General features: G+C 40.6%; 1 protein-coding gene across 8 annotated transcripts in view; it reads left to right on the top strand.

Moving 5' to 3' along the window:
• FOCAD (focadhesin) overlaps positions 1–15496 on the top strand; it is a 311383-nt gene that overhangs the window by 197631 nt on the left and 98256 nt on the right. For all 8 annotated transcript variants that reach the window (XM_053205043.1, XM_053205041.1, XM_053205038.1 and 5 more), the window contains 2 exons: positions 2759–2897; positions 6882–7067. In XM_053205043.1, coding sequence (XP_053061018.1) covers positions 2759–2897; positions 6882–7067 — 325 coding nt within the window. The remainder of the gene's footprint in view (positions 1–2758; positions 2898–6881; positions 7068–15496) is intronic.

Below are 15496 nucleotides of genomic sequence, written 5' to 3'. Positions count from 1 at the left end.
TAAGATACAGACATATGCTCTTTACCACATGGCAGATACATTAATAGAGGCATCCAGTTATGTGGATGTAAAATTAGACAACATAAGACAGATTGTTATTTTTTTTATCTCCAACCTAGTAGGTCTGTCTCTCTTCAGCGTGTCTAAGAGATATCGATGCTCTGGGTCCTGTGACTCATTGTAAGTAATTTAGGTGGACTGATCAGAAAGACTGGATAGGCTAAAATGTGCGCAGAAATAATCGTGTCCCTTTTACATTAAGTAATTCTGGAATTGGAAGCATTTGGTTGTTTGCCATAATTCATACACCAGTCCAAATCCCTCTGAAGGTGGTGACAGCTTCCTGCTTCTGCATCCTCTTACTCTATCCTACCTCCCGCCCCCTTCCCCTTTCTTCTCCACGTCCTTCTTCTAGCTTGCGTGCCTTCCTCCTCGCCTTCTTCCTCTTTCTCAACAGCTTTATTGAGCATCCCATATAATTTGCATCCCATATAATTCACCCATTTAAAGTGTACAATTCGGTGGGTTTGCTATATTTAAAGAACTGTGCAAGGAATCACAGAGCAACCACAATCTAATTTTAGGACATTTTATTAGTAGTCAATCCCCATCACTCCTTTCCACTCCTGCAGCCCTGAGCACCCATTAATCTACTTTCTGTCTCTAAATTTGCCTAGCCTGAACCTTTTCTATAATGAAATTACGCAGTAAGTATGTGGTCTTTTGTGACTGGCTTCCCTCACTTAGCATATTTTCAAGGTTCATTCCTCTCCAGCACGTATCTGTACTTCATACCCTTTTACAACTGAAGAATATTCCATTGTGTGGATACGCCACACGTTGTTTATGCATTTACCCGTTCACGGACCTTTGAGCTGCTTCCATTTTTTGGCCGTTTCGAACAACGCGTTCACATTCGTGTGCAAGTTTTTGTGTGATCGTACGTTTTCATTTCTCTCCTTGCATACTGAGGAGTAGAATTGCTGGGCCATGGGGTAGCCCTTCTTTAACTTTCTGAGAACCTGCCAACTGTTTGTCAAAGGGGCTGCCTGCACCATTTTACATGCCCACCAGCAGAGCAGGAGCGTTCTGCTTTCTCTCTCTCCTCACCATCCCTCTGAATTTTCATGTTAATTGAAGTGGTCACCTCTGTGTTCCACCTCCCCAAACCTCCCGCCACCTGTGGATATGGTGTGTGTCCGAGCTTCCCGGTGCTTTGATAACTGGGGTGGTAGCTGGTGTTACCCTTGCAGTCTCCAGCTATAAGCATTGCTGTCTGTTTCCCCCAGGGTGCCGTTCAAGTATCATTTTCAGTTTGTACTATGATGTGTAAAAGGGACAGGCAAGGCAGACAGACCCAGAACCAACTCCTTTTTTGGATCTTTGTAGACGACTAGGACTGGTTAGAATCTCCAAAAGAACTCCTGATGATACTAAACCTGGCAAGCTCAAAGTATGTAGACAGACCAGAGACACTTGGAAAACCCCGCTTGTGAGAGCCAAAAGGGTTGCAAATGTGCCAGGGTTTTCTCCAGTTTGCACTGATATCAACAAACGCCATTGTGCCCTATGTGGAGCGAACATTATTGTTATCTCTGTAATTATGGCTGGCTTGGTCCTCTGAGAATTGGGTACTCCGTAGTGAATCAGAATTAAATCTCGTCTTGCAAAGTGCTCGTCTAGGCAGGTTGCTTTTATTCCTTCACTAGTGAAGAGAACACTAGTTATGGTTGAAAGGCTTCATTGGAGTTGAGGTTATTATACTTAAGAGAAGCATTTCCTTTCTGTTTTCTTTCATCCCCCTGCAAGAATCCTGACTCAGTGCAGTTCCTAAATGGAACAGTGCTTTGGGGACCTATGAAGAAGGCAGTCTGCAGGAATTGTTAATTATTTCTAAAAATAACTCCGGGAGACAGGCTAATGGTAATGACTGGGTTCTGGCACTTTATGGTTATAGCCAACCACTTTTATATATTTTGATTTCCTCCCCTAATGCTTAATTATCTCCATGTGGGCATTATGATGGTGTGTCATTGAAAGTATTAAAAATTTAATTAATTGCTTGACAGTTGTATTTTGTAGAAGATACAATAACGGTAATCTTTTTCCATTTTTAAATTTTTGGTTCAAACGAACCTAACTAATCACAGAGCAACCACAAAAATCTTCAAATTGCAAATTAGACACGATAAAGTATAGCTACCAATTACAGACTTTAGTGTTTTTATATTCTATAGCAACAAACTGCCGAGTCTAAGAAAAAGTCAACTAAAGCATTCTATCCTTTTCCGATCTCTACTATATATTCTACTGGAAGATTTTAAGCTTTGCCACAGAGATATGGCCAGAATCACAAATTTAAAAAAAAAAAAAAAAAAAAAAAAGTATTCCGACAAGGCAAATATTTAATTACAAACCATAGAAGTTCAATATATTGAATGTGTCAGTTGTTTGCATTTTACTGTCAGAGGGTGTAAAATTTTATTAGTGCTCTATAATAATCATTGCTTATGCTGGCTTATGGTAATTTTCTTAGTATATTACCACTGGTTCTTTACATGGGTCTGGGATTGTCTCTCATAAGGTAGAATTTACCGTTTAGTTAATCTGAAAATGAACAGATATTTTAAAATTAATTTTTAATGGTCTTTTGACATTACAGAGCGATGAGTCTAACTCAGTCTTTAAGTCTTCGCATAAAAGGGAAAAAGAAAAGATTTTATGTGACGTTCTACTATTGCCTTCTCTGTCGTTTCAGATAAGACCGGAAATCCCTATTCCTGATGAACTAGAAGAAGATGAAGATGATGAGGGTGATGAAAAGGATCTGGATCTTTCCATCCCTGGCTCTTGCTATCTCAAACTATTGTCACTTACTGCTCCTTTGGTTTTTCCAGGTGACTCCTATTCATTGGCAGGGAAGCCAGCATTTGTCAGTGTTTCTACCTATCCGATGGTGTTCTTTTCCGATGTGTATATATAGTTTACTTTAATTGTAGCTTCCTTTCCATCTGAAAGGCAAAAGGTGTCTCTTTTATAGGGACGGCTTGAGGTGGTGATGGTGTTCCGAACACACGGAAAAACGTTAGAGTCGAATAAAATTGCACTGGAAAAACAGTTGAAACCACCATTTTCAGTGAGAAATTAAAATCCATTTCAAAAGCCATATTCAACGAGACAAATTTGCAGTGGGACTTTAAGTCACTGGCTCAAATAACGGTTCTTTATTCTATAAGCTAAATGAAAAGATTGTTAGAATCTACAGAGATTTCCTGGGTACTTTCGTTACGAATTTATTCTTTCTTTAGAATTATTCCGAAGATGGTATCAATATTTGAAAGCTATAAATTAATGGATTAAATTGTATGATCATTCAGTTTTGATAAAAAGCTTATAGGGCCGTGACATTTAAAAAAATTATTCTAATTATATCTAATTATTCTAACTCAGTATTAACCAACATTTTTCCAAGCAGGCACCGATTACCTTGTTCTGTCCCAATTCTACCTTGAATGTACGTGGATGTGAAAAGGTCAGCTTCTGAAAATTAAGATCAGCCCACACCAGAAATGTCATCTTGTCAATCATAATCGCCATATCCTATAATAGGGGATTTTTTCTCCCCCTTGGCTTTACCCCCATGGAGATTTCCTGAGGAATTCAGGCACATGCATACTATTTATTTCTAGACAATTCTGTCCCAAATCCCTGCCTCCTTTCATGAGAGAAAACTGAAATGGAACAACTTAGACAAAGAGTTCACATTTCCTTTTCTCTCGATGTCCAGAAAAGAGCCTTAAGGACTCGTTCCTGTTCCCGGTTTCTGTTCTTCCCCGTTTCCCAGCTCACGGCCCTGGAGAGTCTAGGATCCCTTTGCGGTTTTAATAGTGAGTCCCAGGAAGGAAAAAAAGCCTTCAGTTATCCCAAATTGCCGTAGAGGTAGAAGTCCTAGTCCTTTTGGGCTTTTTAAATGATGTTATCCAGTCCCCCCAGGCGTGTGGTGGAGAAAGGAGATGGTGTGGCCAAGGTGTGCTGTTGCTTCTGTCCTCTCAGGGTGTGGTGGCCATTAACTGGCTCTTCTACATTGTTCGTACTTGATCGTTACGAGTGCCTTTCCCTGAGAAAGAAGGGGAGGATTTGAGTTCAGCAAGTATGTCTGTTGGAGAAAATTCAGTAGCATCACGTGGGGGTGCTCTGGAAACTGCCGGGGTCTGGCAAACCGTGTCGCCGTGGGGCAAAGTTCTTTATTTTTCTGGGCCTCCCTTTCCCTGCATTTACTGGAGAACTCAAAAAAGAACCAGGAGAAAGCACCAGCCTTAGGAACATACGCCCTAAAAGGCACAGGGTGGGTAATACACACGAGGTCTCTAGTTACAGCAGCCAGAAAACCAAATTGCACTGAGCATGAGTGAACCCTGGTCCTTTTCTTCCCTGATGTCTTTTCAAGTAAACACAAAAGCAGCTGCAGAGGAATCCAGTAGTTTGCCGCCTTTTAAATAGGGATGTTACTGGTATTTTATTTTGTTTTTTATTTTGAAATAAACTTAAATGACTTAAAAGAAGTTGCAGGTACACTGTAACGTACCCAGCGGGATAACCTCTCACATACTTTGGTTCATTATTAAAACCAGGAAATTCACATTGGTACAAAGCAATTATTTAAACCATAGACCTGTTAGGGGCTCCTGGGGGGTTCAGTCGGTTCAGCGTCCAACTCTTGATTTCGGCTCGGGTCATGATCCCAGGACTATGGGATCGAGCCCCGTGTCGGGCTCTGCACTGAGCCTGCAGCCTGCTGAAGATTCTCCCTCTCTCTCTCTCTCTCTCACTCTCTCTCTCTTTTTCCCTCCCTCTCCCTCTCTTTTTCCCTCCCTCTCCCTCTCTCCCCCCCTCCCTCTCCCTCTTTTCCCCCTCCCTCCCTCTTTTCCCCCTCCCCTGCTCACGCTCTCTTTAAAAAATAAAACAAAAAAACACTATAGACTTAGGATGTCACTAGTTCCCCCCCCCCCATATAGTATATACACTTTTCAGTTAAAGAAATTTTTTTTACACACAGCATAATGACTTTGATGTTTATGCAAATACTTGCCTATGTCAATTTCTTTCAATTGCTGAGTAGTACTCCATTGTAGGATGTTCCACAGTTTGTCCCCTCACCTATTAAAGGACACTGGGGGGTGTTTTAAAAATTTATATTTAACAACCCGTGTTCTACAGAATTTTCAGCTCTTTTAAATTCTCACCTGATCATCTGGAGGGACAGGGCAAGGCTCAGAAGCAGTAGAAAAGAAATCGTAGTTCCTAGCTTCCTGGCCAGGGAAGATGGTGCTCTATACATTGGTCATACTCATGGTGTCCTACCCTCATTTAAACTCATTGTGGGGGCTTGAGTTAATTTGAGAGTCCTTAGTTCTCTGAAGAGCTTGACAAGGAGACAGAGTTTGGTTCCTGAGTTAGTCTGCACGCAGATGTGTACTTACCTCCTGACACGGATGAGCTTTTGCCAAAATAGATTCCCTTCTGAGAAAGTGTGAAATTACCTTCTCCTGCCATAGCTCCTCTGTCCTCATAAACATGATCTTTAGCTACATTCTGAGTCATCTGTACTCACCCCCAGGGTGAAGCAGTCCCACCTGTGCACGCCTATGCAGGAATTGGGGTATGTGGCCTGTGACTGGATGTCGTGCGTCTCTTTCATGTGGATGATGTATTAGCCAGGGGCTTGGCAGAAGAGGCACATTCAGTTGGAGTCCTTGAGGGTTTCATACAGGCACCATTTACAGCTGTGTGGTCGGGTTTGAAGGAAATTCACAAGCAATGGTGTGTTATCCCCGAGTGGTTAATGTCCCCCAGCCTGAAGAGGTAAGGAAGGGGACATAGCAGTCTGGAGAATCGGGGAGAGCGTCTGTGTCGTGCATAGTGCTGCCTCAGGGGAGCCGGGGGCTGCAGAAGAGGGTTGCAGGCCACTTGTAACAGTCCTGCAGGAGGGTGTCTGAGGACACATGCCCTGACCTCACTCTGCTTCCAACCTCTGATCTTTGGCGAGTGTCTCCCGTTGGAGAAAGCCAACTAAAAGCCGGAGGACAAGGGAGCCCTGCGGATGTAGTCGATAAAGGTTGTCTCCCAACTCACAGAGCAAGGTTGAGAGGGCAGAGGGCCGGTCTGGAGGGGTAAATGGAAAACATCCCACACAGGCGTTCTCTGGGCTTTCAGTGGAGAAGGGTGGTCACCTCTAGGAAGGTTCTATGTAGGAGTAATGGAACTGGGCGCATAATAGATGCTCTAGTGAGCACCTTCAGTTTAATCCCAGTCATTTAAAGAGGACTTTGAGATCTATTAAGAATGAAATTCCTGTTTAGTTAGGTGGACCCTTCTTTTTTGTTCCTACGAGAGGCACAGGCAGTGGTTTTCCATTTTGTTTTCCATGCCTACCATTTGTTTAGCTTAGATGTGTTCGTTGTTTTTGTTTCTGCATTGGGCAACCTCTAGTGGCCCTTAGGGAAATAACACTTGAGTACAAACCTGTTTTGTAGGCAAGCAGCGGTGAAAATGGAGAGAAATGGATGATGGAGCCAGGATATATTTCTGCAGGTAGATGTGCAAGGGCTTGCTCGTGGATTTACGTATACCAAGTGTGAGAAAGAGAGGAATTGAGAATGATGAAGGTTTTAAGCTTGAGTAACTGGGTGCCATGTTATAATTTGGGAAGACTAAACAAAGGATGGGAATCAAGAGTTCCCTTTCACTGTGTGAAGTTTGGTCTGAAATACGGCTGTGTGTGTGGGTGTGCAAGTATGCATGAAAATAACTATATATGAGTTAAGAGTGAATGATGCTCTCCTAACATACTATGTTTACTTTTGATCTTTCACCTCTTTCAGCTTTGGAGGAATTTTTTACATCTCTTGTGAAGCAAGAAATGGTGAATATGCCCCGTGGAGTATATCACTCTGCATTAAAAGGAGGTGTTCGCTCAGACCAAGGAAAGACCGTAGCAGGAATCCCCAATTTTATATTGAAAATGTATGAAACAAACAAGCAACCGGGTTTGAAACCTGGCCTTGCAGGTGAGTGCACTACATAATATCAAGGTAGAGGGTTTGGTTTTAATTAGGAAGCGTTCTTAATTGTATTTTAATCAATTAATTAATTCTTAATTTAGTTTTTAAAATTTAAATCCAAGTTAGTTAACATAAAGTGTTATGATAGGTTCAGGAGTAGAATCTAGTGATTCACCACTTACATATAACACCCAGTGCTCATCCCGACAAGTGTCCCCTTTAGTGCCCATCACCCATTTAGCCCATCCCCCCACCCAGCACCGCTCCAGCAACCCTCCGTTTGTTCCCTGTATTTAAGAGTCACTTATGGTTTGCCTCCCTCTCTGTATTTTTTCTTATTTTTTCTTCCCTTCCCTGTGTTCATCTGTTTTGTTTCTTAAATACCACATATGAGTGAAATCATAAGGTATTTGTCTCTCTGGCTGACTTATTTTGCTTAGTATAATACAGTCTAGTTCCATCCACTTTTGTTGCAAATGACAAGGTCTCATTCTTTTGATTGCCACGTCATATCCCATTGTACATATACACCACACCTTCTTTATGCATTCATCAGTCAATGGACTTTTAGGCTCTTTCCATGATTTGGCCATTGTTGATAATGCTGCTGTAAACATTGGGGTGCCTGTGCCCCTTTGAATCAGCACTTTTGTATCCTTTGTATAAATACTCAGCAGTGCAATTGCTGGGTCATAGAGTAGTTCTATTTCTAATTTTTCGAGGAATCTCCATACTGTTGTTATTATTGTTTGTATTTCTGTGGTGTTGGTTGTGATCTCTCCTCTTTCATTTATGATTTAATTTATTTGGGTCCTCTCCTTTTTCTTGTTGATAAATCTGGCTAGGGGTTTATCAATTTTATTGATTCTTTCTAAGAACCAGCTTCTAGTTTTGTTGATCTGTTCTACTGTTTTTGGATTTCGACATCATTGATTTCTGCTCTAATCTTTATTATTTCTCTTCCTCTGCTGGTTTTAGGCTTTATTTACTGTTCTTTTTCCAGCTCCTTTAGGTGTAAGATTAGGTTGTGTATTGGAGACCTTTCTTTCTTCTTTAAGATTGCTATATACTTCCCTCTTACGACTGCCTTTGCTGTATCCTAAAGGTTTGAGTGTCGTGTTTTCATTTTCATTGGCTTCCATGTACTTTTTAATTTCCTCTTTGACTTCTTGGTTAACCCATTCATTCTTTAGTAGGATGTTCTTTAGTCTTCAAGTATTTGTGGACTTTCTTGTGGTTGATTTCAGGTGTCCTAGCGTTTTGATCTGAAAATATGCATGGTATGATATTGATCTCTTTGTACTTATTGAGGGGCTGATTTGTGACCCAGTATGTGATCTACTCTGGAGAATGTTCCCATGGGCACTTGAGAAGAATGTGTATTCTGCTGCTTTAGGATGAAATGTTCCGAATATGTTTGTTAAGTCCATTGAATCCAATGTGTCATTTAAAGCCATTGTTTCCTTGTTGATTTTCTGCTGAGAGATCATTGCTGTAAGTGGGGTGCGAAAGTCCCCTACTATTATGGTATTATTATCAATGAGTTTTTTTTTATGTTTGTGACTAATTGATTTATATATTTGGGTGGTGTCAAGTTGGGGGCATAAATATTTACCATAATTAAATCTTCTTGTTGGATAGACCCAAGGTATAGGTTTTTAATATCATGATTTAACTTCCACTTTCAAGAAGGATGTGATGGGTCATGGCAGAGTGCTGCTGCTGCTAACATTTAGACACAACTGGATAAAATGGCAAAGATAAACCACATTGTAAAGGCACTGGAGAATTATTGAGGCAGAGATAAGTAGATTAAAATCACAGAACGGAGAGAAAGAACATTTTAGAACTGTGCCCCCCACTGCCCTGTGGAAGATAGACAGTGATTTTGGTTTTGGGCTAGGACTGGGGCTTGGCCTAGGAAGAGGTCTGTTGGAGTACAGAGAAACTAGTGGAGCTTTTAGTGGTGGCATGGGTCTAGAGTGATGTGATGGTTAATTTTCTATGTCAACTTGACTGGGCTAAGTGATATCCAGGTAGCTGGTAAAACATTATTCCTGGATGTCTGTGAGTGTCGTTCTAGAAGAGGCTAACATCTGAATTTTTTTTTTTTTAACGTTTACTCATTTTTGAGACAGAGAGAGAGAGCATGAACAGGGGAGGGTCAGAGAAAGAGGGAGACACAGAATCTGAAACAGGCTCCAGGCTCTGAGCTGTCAGCACAGAGCCCGACGCGGGGCTTGAACCCACGGACCGCGAGATCGTGACCTGAGCCAAAGTCAGATGCTTAACCGACTGAGCCACCCAGGCGCCCCTAGAAGAGGCTAACATTTGACTCAGTAGACTGAATAAAGAAGTTTACCCTCACCCAGTGTGGGTGGGCAACATCCCAATTCATTGATGGCCTGAAGAGAACAGAAGACTAGTAAAGGGGTGAACTTACTCTTTCCTTAGCTAGGACATCCATCTCTGAATTACCCTACCATCTTTCCTGGGTCTCTCCAGCTTGCAGACAACAAGATTATGGGACTTCTTAGCCCCCATAATCTTGTGACCCAATTCTTATATAATTCTTATATAATATATTGATTGAGATTCTGTTTCTGGTTTTGGTTCTCCGAAGACTCTGGCTCATAAGCTGATAAGCTGAATAAGCCATCTAATAAGCTATCTGGCTGAATTTCGAGTTTGCGCTGAAAGTTAAAGCTGGCGCTTCTAAGAGGCAAAATGCAATCTCCAGCCTTAGGAAACAAAGAAGAGCAGGGAGAACGGGACAGAAAACAAAGCACACAAGCAGTGAATTGATAATGATGATCTACAGCTCTTTTCACCTGGGTGCACTTAACTTGTTTTGCCTCAGCTGGAGGCTGAAATTCAGGCTTGACCTTGACAAGAGGCTGGTGCAGGAGGCAGAGAAACCAACAGAGATCTTGTCATTCACGCGGTGCCTGAGTGGCAAAACTGGAGACTTGCAGGCCTTCGACACATAGTCTATTTCTCCGTCACGATATTTGTCAAATTTTGAAGCTTGATGGGATGGGAATGAAAGAGGTGAGCCAAAAACCTGTGACACATCTGAATCTCTCGTAAGCTTTCCGTATTGAAGAGACTGAGTAGGCTGTCAGATGAAAGTCTTGGGGGAGGTGCTCCCTAGGAACGGGGACTCTCAGGTAGACCGGGAGTTACCAAAGCTATAATCAAGCCTAATCCTGTTCAATCTCTGATGCAATTTCATGATCAGTCCTTCACTGTATCTGTCTGACAGGGGAGGACAGCTCCTCTCTGATTAAAAAATATCACTTAGATTTTCCTGTGGTTCCTTTGTATACTGTCCAGTATATGACAAAAAAGTCCTGGATGCACGAAAACGGAAGAAACTTTGAAATGAAGGGGACAGTTCATGGAGATAAAGAGGTCACTCGGTTAAGAAAATATCACAGTTCTAATCGGGGTACACAAAATGACATAATTTCAAAATATACGAAAGAAATTAGCAAAGCTAAAAGTTCAAATAGGCACACCTACCAGAAGGGAAGTGGGTGGGGGAATGGGTTATATGGGTGATGGGAATTAAGGAGGGCACTTGTGATGAACACCGGGTATTGCATCCAAGTGTTGAATCACCACATCGTACACCTGAAAGTAGTATTACACTGTATGTTAGCTAACTGGAATTTAAATTTTAAAAGAGGACAAACCTACAATAGAAGTAGGACACTTTAAAACCTATTTTAAATAGCTTGATGAAAGAGCAGACAAAAAAAAATCAGTAAATTTACAAAATATCTGAATAAGACTATGAACAAACTTTACTTAATTGACATGAAAAGCATTGTAACTTACAGTGATAGGATTCTTATGTTGCTTAACAGTACTTGGGAAACTTACCAAAGTGACCATATGACAGACATAAACTTCAAGAAATTTCAAAACATTGAAGTTATTTAGAGCCTGTCTTCTGATGTTGGTGGAATTGAGCTAAAAATAAATAAAAAGATAGCTTGAATGTCTCCAGTAGCCTCAAAATTGAACAATATACTTATAAATAATCCATGGATCAAAGAGAAAATAAAAATGGAAATCAGAAAATATTTTTAACTGAATCATAATGAAAATAAGCCACATGGCTTATTGACCTGTGGGATGAGCCACATGACCTGTGGGATGTAGCTAAAGCAGCATGACATGGAAATTTGTTTCTTTAGTGCATATGTTAAAAAAATAAGACAGGAAGACAATCATGATTTAAGCTTCCATTTCAAGAATAACCAAAATAAGCCTAAGGAAAGGAATAATAAAGATAAGAATAAAAACAATAGAACACATATAATGAAAATCACTGCCAAAAATCGAATCTTTGAAAACTTTAATAAAATTGATAAAGCCATTGTAAGTCCACACAAGAAAATAGAGAAATATGGATTACCTCTAATCAGGAACAACAAAGGAGACGCCTCTTCAGACCCTACAGCGTTCAAAAAGATCATAAAAGAATATTATAAAGAACTTTTAGCCAATGAGTTTCACAGTTGGGACAGGATGTAGAAATTCATCAAAATATAAAATTTTGTAAAACAGAAGGAGAAATAGACTATCTGAATCGTTCGATATGTATTAAAGAAATTAAATCCGTAAAAACTTTCCTACAAAGAAAACTCTAAGTGCAGATGGCTTCCTTGCTTAATTCTTACACAAAAATCAAGGAGGAAGTAATAATCATCTTTCATGAATTCTAACAGAATGGAAAAAGGGAACACTGTTGATGCAGTCAGAATAATCTTAATACCAAGTGCCAGAAGGGAATATTATAAACCTGTAAACCAACCTCTCCCATTGAACATAGTTGCAAAAATACCCCAAAATATGTTAGAAAACTGAATTGAATACTTAGAGGGTAATATATAACAATTAAGTGGGGTTAAGTCAATGTTTGAAAATCAGTATAATCCAGTACATTAATAGAAAAAGGCAGAACAATCCTCAGATAATCTCAATAGATGTAGAAAACACCTTTGAAAAGCTTTATTCCCATTCATGATACAAAAAAGACTGTCGTTAAACTATGAATGGAAGGGAACATTTTTAAAAATCTTTATGTATTTTGAGAGAGAGAGAAAGCAAAAGGGGGGGAGGAGCAGAGAGAGACGGAGACAGAGAATCCCAAGTAGGTTCCACGCTGTCAGTGCAGAGCTCGAGACAGGGCTCGAACTCACCAAGTGTGAGACTAAACCCCAGAGACACTTAACCAACTGAGGCACCCAGGCACCTCTGGAAGGGAAATTTTTAAACTTCTAATAAAGAACAGCTACAATGTTGTTTTTGTACTTAATACTGAAAGATTGAAACTTGTACTCCTTGAGATTGGGAAAAAGATAGGGATGTTTGTTATAAGCACTATTATTTAGGGACGCCTGGTGGCTCAGTTGGTTCAGCTTCCAACCTTGGCTCAGGTCATGATCTCGCAGTCCTATGAGTTCGAGCCCCATGTCAGGCTCTGTGCTGACAGCTCGGAGCCTGGAGCCTGCTTTGGATTCTGTGTCTCCCTCTCTCTCTGCCCCTTCCCCACTCATGCGCTCTCTCTCTCTCTCAAAAATAAAGATTAAAAAATTTTTTAAATAAGCACTATTACTTAGTATTTTTTTTTTATTTTTAAATGTTTATTTACTTTTGAGAGAGAGAGACAGACAGACAGACGGAGTATGAGCAGGTAAGAGGCAGAGAGAGGGAGACACAAAATCCACAGCAGGCTTCAGGCTCCGAGCTGTCAACACAGACCCCAATGTGGGGCTCGAACCCAAGAACCGTGAGATCATGACCTGAGTCAAAGTTGGACACTTAATCGACTGAGCCACCCAGGCGCCCCTATTATTTAGTATTTTAATAAAGACTGTAGCTAATGTAATAAGCCAAGAAAAAGAAATAAAAGTCATAAGCATTAGAAAGGAAGAAATAATACAGTAAGTATTTGCAGATGACAAATTAGACATTAAAATAGTCATTAGTGGGTGCCTGGCTGACTCAGTAGAGCATGTAACTCTTGATATCATGGTTGTGAGTTTAAGTCCCATGGGGGGCATAAAGCTTAGTTTAAAAAAAATAAAAATAGGCATTTGTGATTATTTAATTAAATAGTCATTATTTGCAGATGACTGTGTAGTACATAGAAAATCCAAAATAATCTACCGACTAATTAGGATTAATAAATGGGGGGCCTGGGTGGCTCAGTCGGTTGAGTGTCTGACCCTTGGTTTCAGCTCAGGTCTGTAGTTCATGAGCTCAAACCTCGTGTCAGGCTCTGTGCTGACAGTGTAGAGCCTGCTTCAGATTCTCTCTGCTCTCGCTCTCGCTCTCGCTCTCGCTCTCGCTCTCGCTCTCGCTCTCCCTCTCCCTCTCCCTCTCCCTCTTGCTCTCGCTCTCGCTCTCCCTCTCTTTCTCTCTCTCCCCCCCGCCCTTCTGCCCTTCCCCTGCTTATGCTCTTTCTCAGAATAAATTAAATAAAAACTTGAAAAAAAGAGGATTAATAAATGAATTCAGCAGGGTTACTGCATTACATACAAAGGTCAACATACAAATCAATTATATATTTTCATATACCATAACAAAATTTTAAAACTGTACCATTTATAATAGCACTGAAAAATATTAATTACCTAGGATAAATTTAGCGGAGTGTGTAAAACCTTTGCACTGGAAGCTACGAAATATTATGGAGAAAACTTAAAGAAATCCTAGTAAATGAAGTGATACACAATGTTTATGGACTAGAAGACACAAAGTTGTAAAAATGTGAGTTCTCTTCAAATTAATAGATTCAATCCAGTCCCAAGCAATATCCCACTTAAGATCTTGGAAATTGACAAGCTGATTCTAAAATTTGTGTGGAAATGCAGAAGACCAAAAATAGCCAAAGTAATCTTGAAGAATAGCAAGAAAGTAGGAGGATATATAATACCAGATATCAAGGCCTCTTATAAAGCCACAGTAGTTGAGAGAGTGGAGTGCCTGGTGGCTCAGTCAGTAGAGTATCTGACTTCGGCTCAGGTCGTGATCTCGCAGTCCGTGAGTTTGAGCCCCGTGTTGGGCTCCGTGCTGACAGCTCGGAGCCTGGAACCAGCTTCGGATTCTGTGTCTCCCCGTGTCTCTCTGCCTCTCCCCCACTCACACTCGGTCGCTTTCTCAAAAATATGTAAACATTAAAACAAAATTTTTTAAATAAAATTAAAAAAAAATTGAGAGTGCAGCATTGTTGCAAGGATAGACAGATTTACCAATGAAGAATATAGAGCATCCAGAAACAAACCCACGTGTCAAGGTCACCAGATTTATTACAAAGGGGCACTGCAATGCTATGAAGAAAAGGGATGATCTTTTCAACAAATGATCCTATAATTAAAGTCTCAAGTTATAAAAATAGTAATGAATTATATTAAAATCAAGATCATGTGTTAACCAAAATCTACCTTTAAGAGTGTGAAAAAGCCGGCCGCGGAATGCAAAGAAGGTATTTACGATACATATTTGTGATGAAGGACTCAATTTAGATGATATCGAGAATCTTTTGCAAATCAACAAGAAAGTCACTCAATAAATGGGGGGAAAAACGGGAGAAAGACTTGAACACATCTTCCAAAAGAAGAAATTCAGATGTCCAGTGAACATACGAGTAGATAGTTAACTTCCTTATCAGAGAAATCCAAATTCATACCACAATAAGATACCATTAGCAGGATGGCTAAGGTGAAAAGAGATGGAAAATGAAAAGTATCGGTTAATATGTGGAGCACCCAGAACTGCTGCTGGGAATGTAAGTTAGTGCAACCACTTTGGAAAACTGGTTCTGAACCAGTTCAGATCCTATTTTACCTAGTTATTTCAGTCTCAGGGATAAACCGAGATGAAATCACCAAAGACATGCTCTAAGGTCCACAGGAGCATTCTTTGAGTAGCCCTCAACCTGGAAGCTATCTCCTTGCCTACTGGCAGTAAAATGGATAAATCAGTTGTGTTACATTCACATGATGGAATATTACTCCGCAACAAGAATGAGCATTCTGCAACTGCCACTATTGTGGCTGATTCTCGCAATGATTATTTGAGTGAAGGAAGCCAGATATAAAAGCATATATACAGTCTAATTCCATTTATATAAAGTACCAAAGTAGGCAAAATCGTCATTAGAAGGTTGTAACCGTTGGGGTGGGGGTGGATGTGACCAGCAGGAGACATGAGAAAGGCTTCTGGGATTAAAAAAAAAATTTTTTTTAACGTTTATTTATTTTTGAGACAGAGACAGAACATGAGTGGGGGGAGGGTCAGAGAGAGAGGGAGACACAGAATCTGAAACAGGCTCCAGCCTCCGAGCTGTCAGCACAGAGCCTGACGCGGGGCTCGAACTCACAAACCGCGAGATCACGACCTGAGCTGAAGTCGGACGC

The sequence above is a fragment of the Acinonyx jubatus genome, chromosome D4 (assembly GCF_027475565.1).
Source record: "Acinonyx jubatus isolate Ajub_Pintada_27869175 chromosome D4, VMU_Ajub_asm_v1.0, whole genome shotgun sequence".
Classification (NCBI taxonomy): Eukaryota; Metazoa; Chordata; class Mammalia; order Carnivora; family Felidae; genus Acinonyx; species Acinonyx jubatus.
This window is presented reverse-complemented; position numbering and strand designations above follow the sequence as displayed.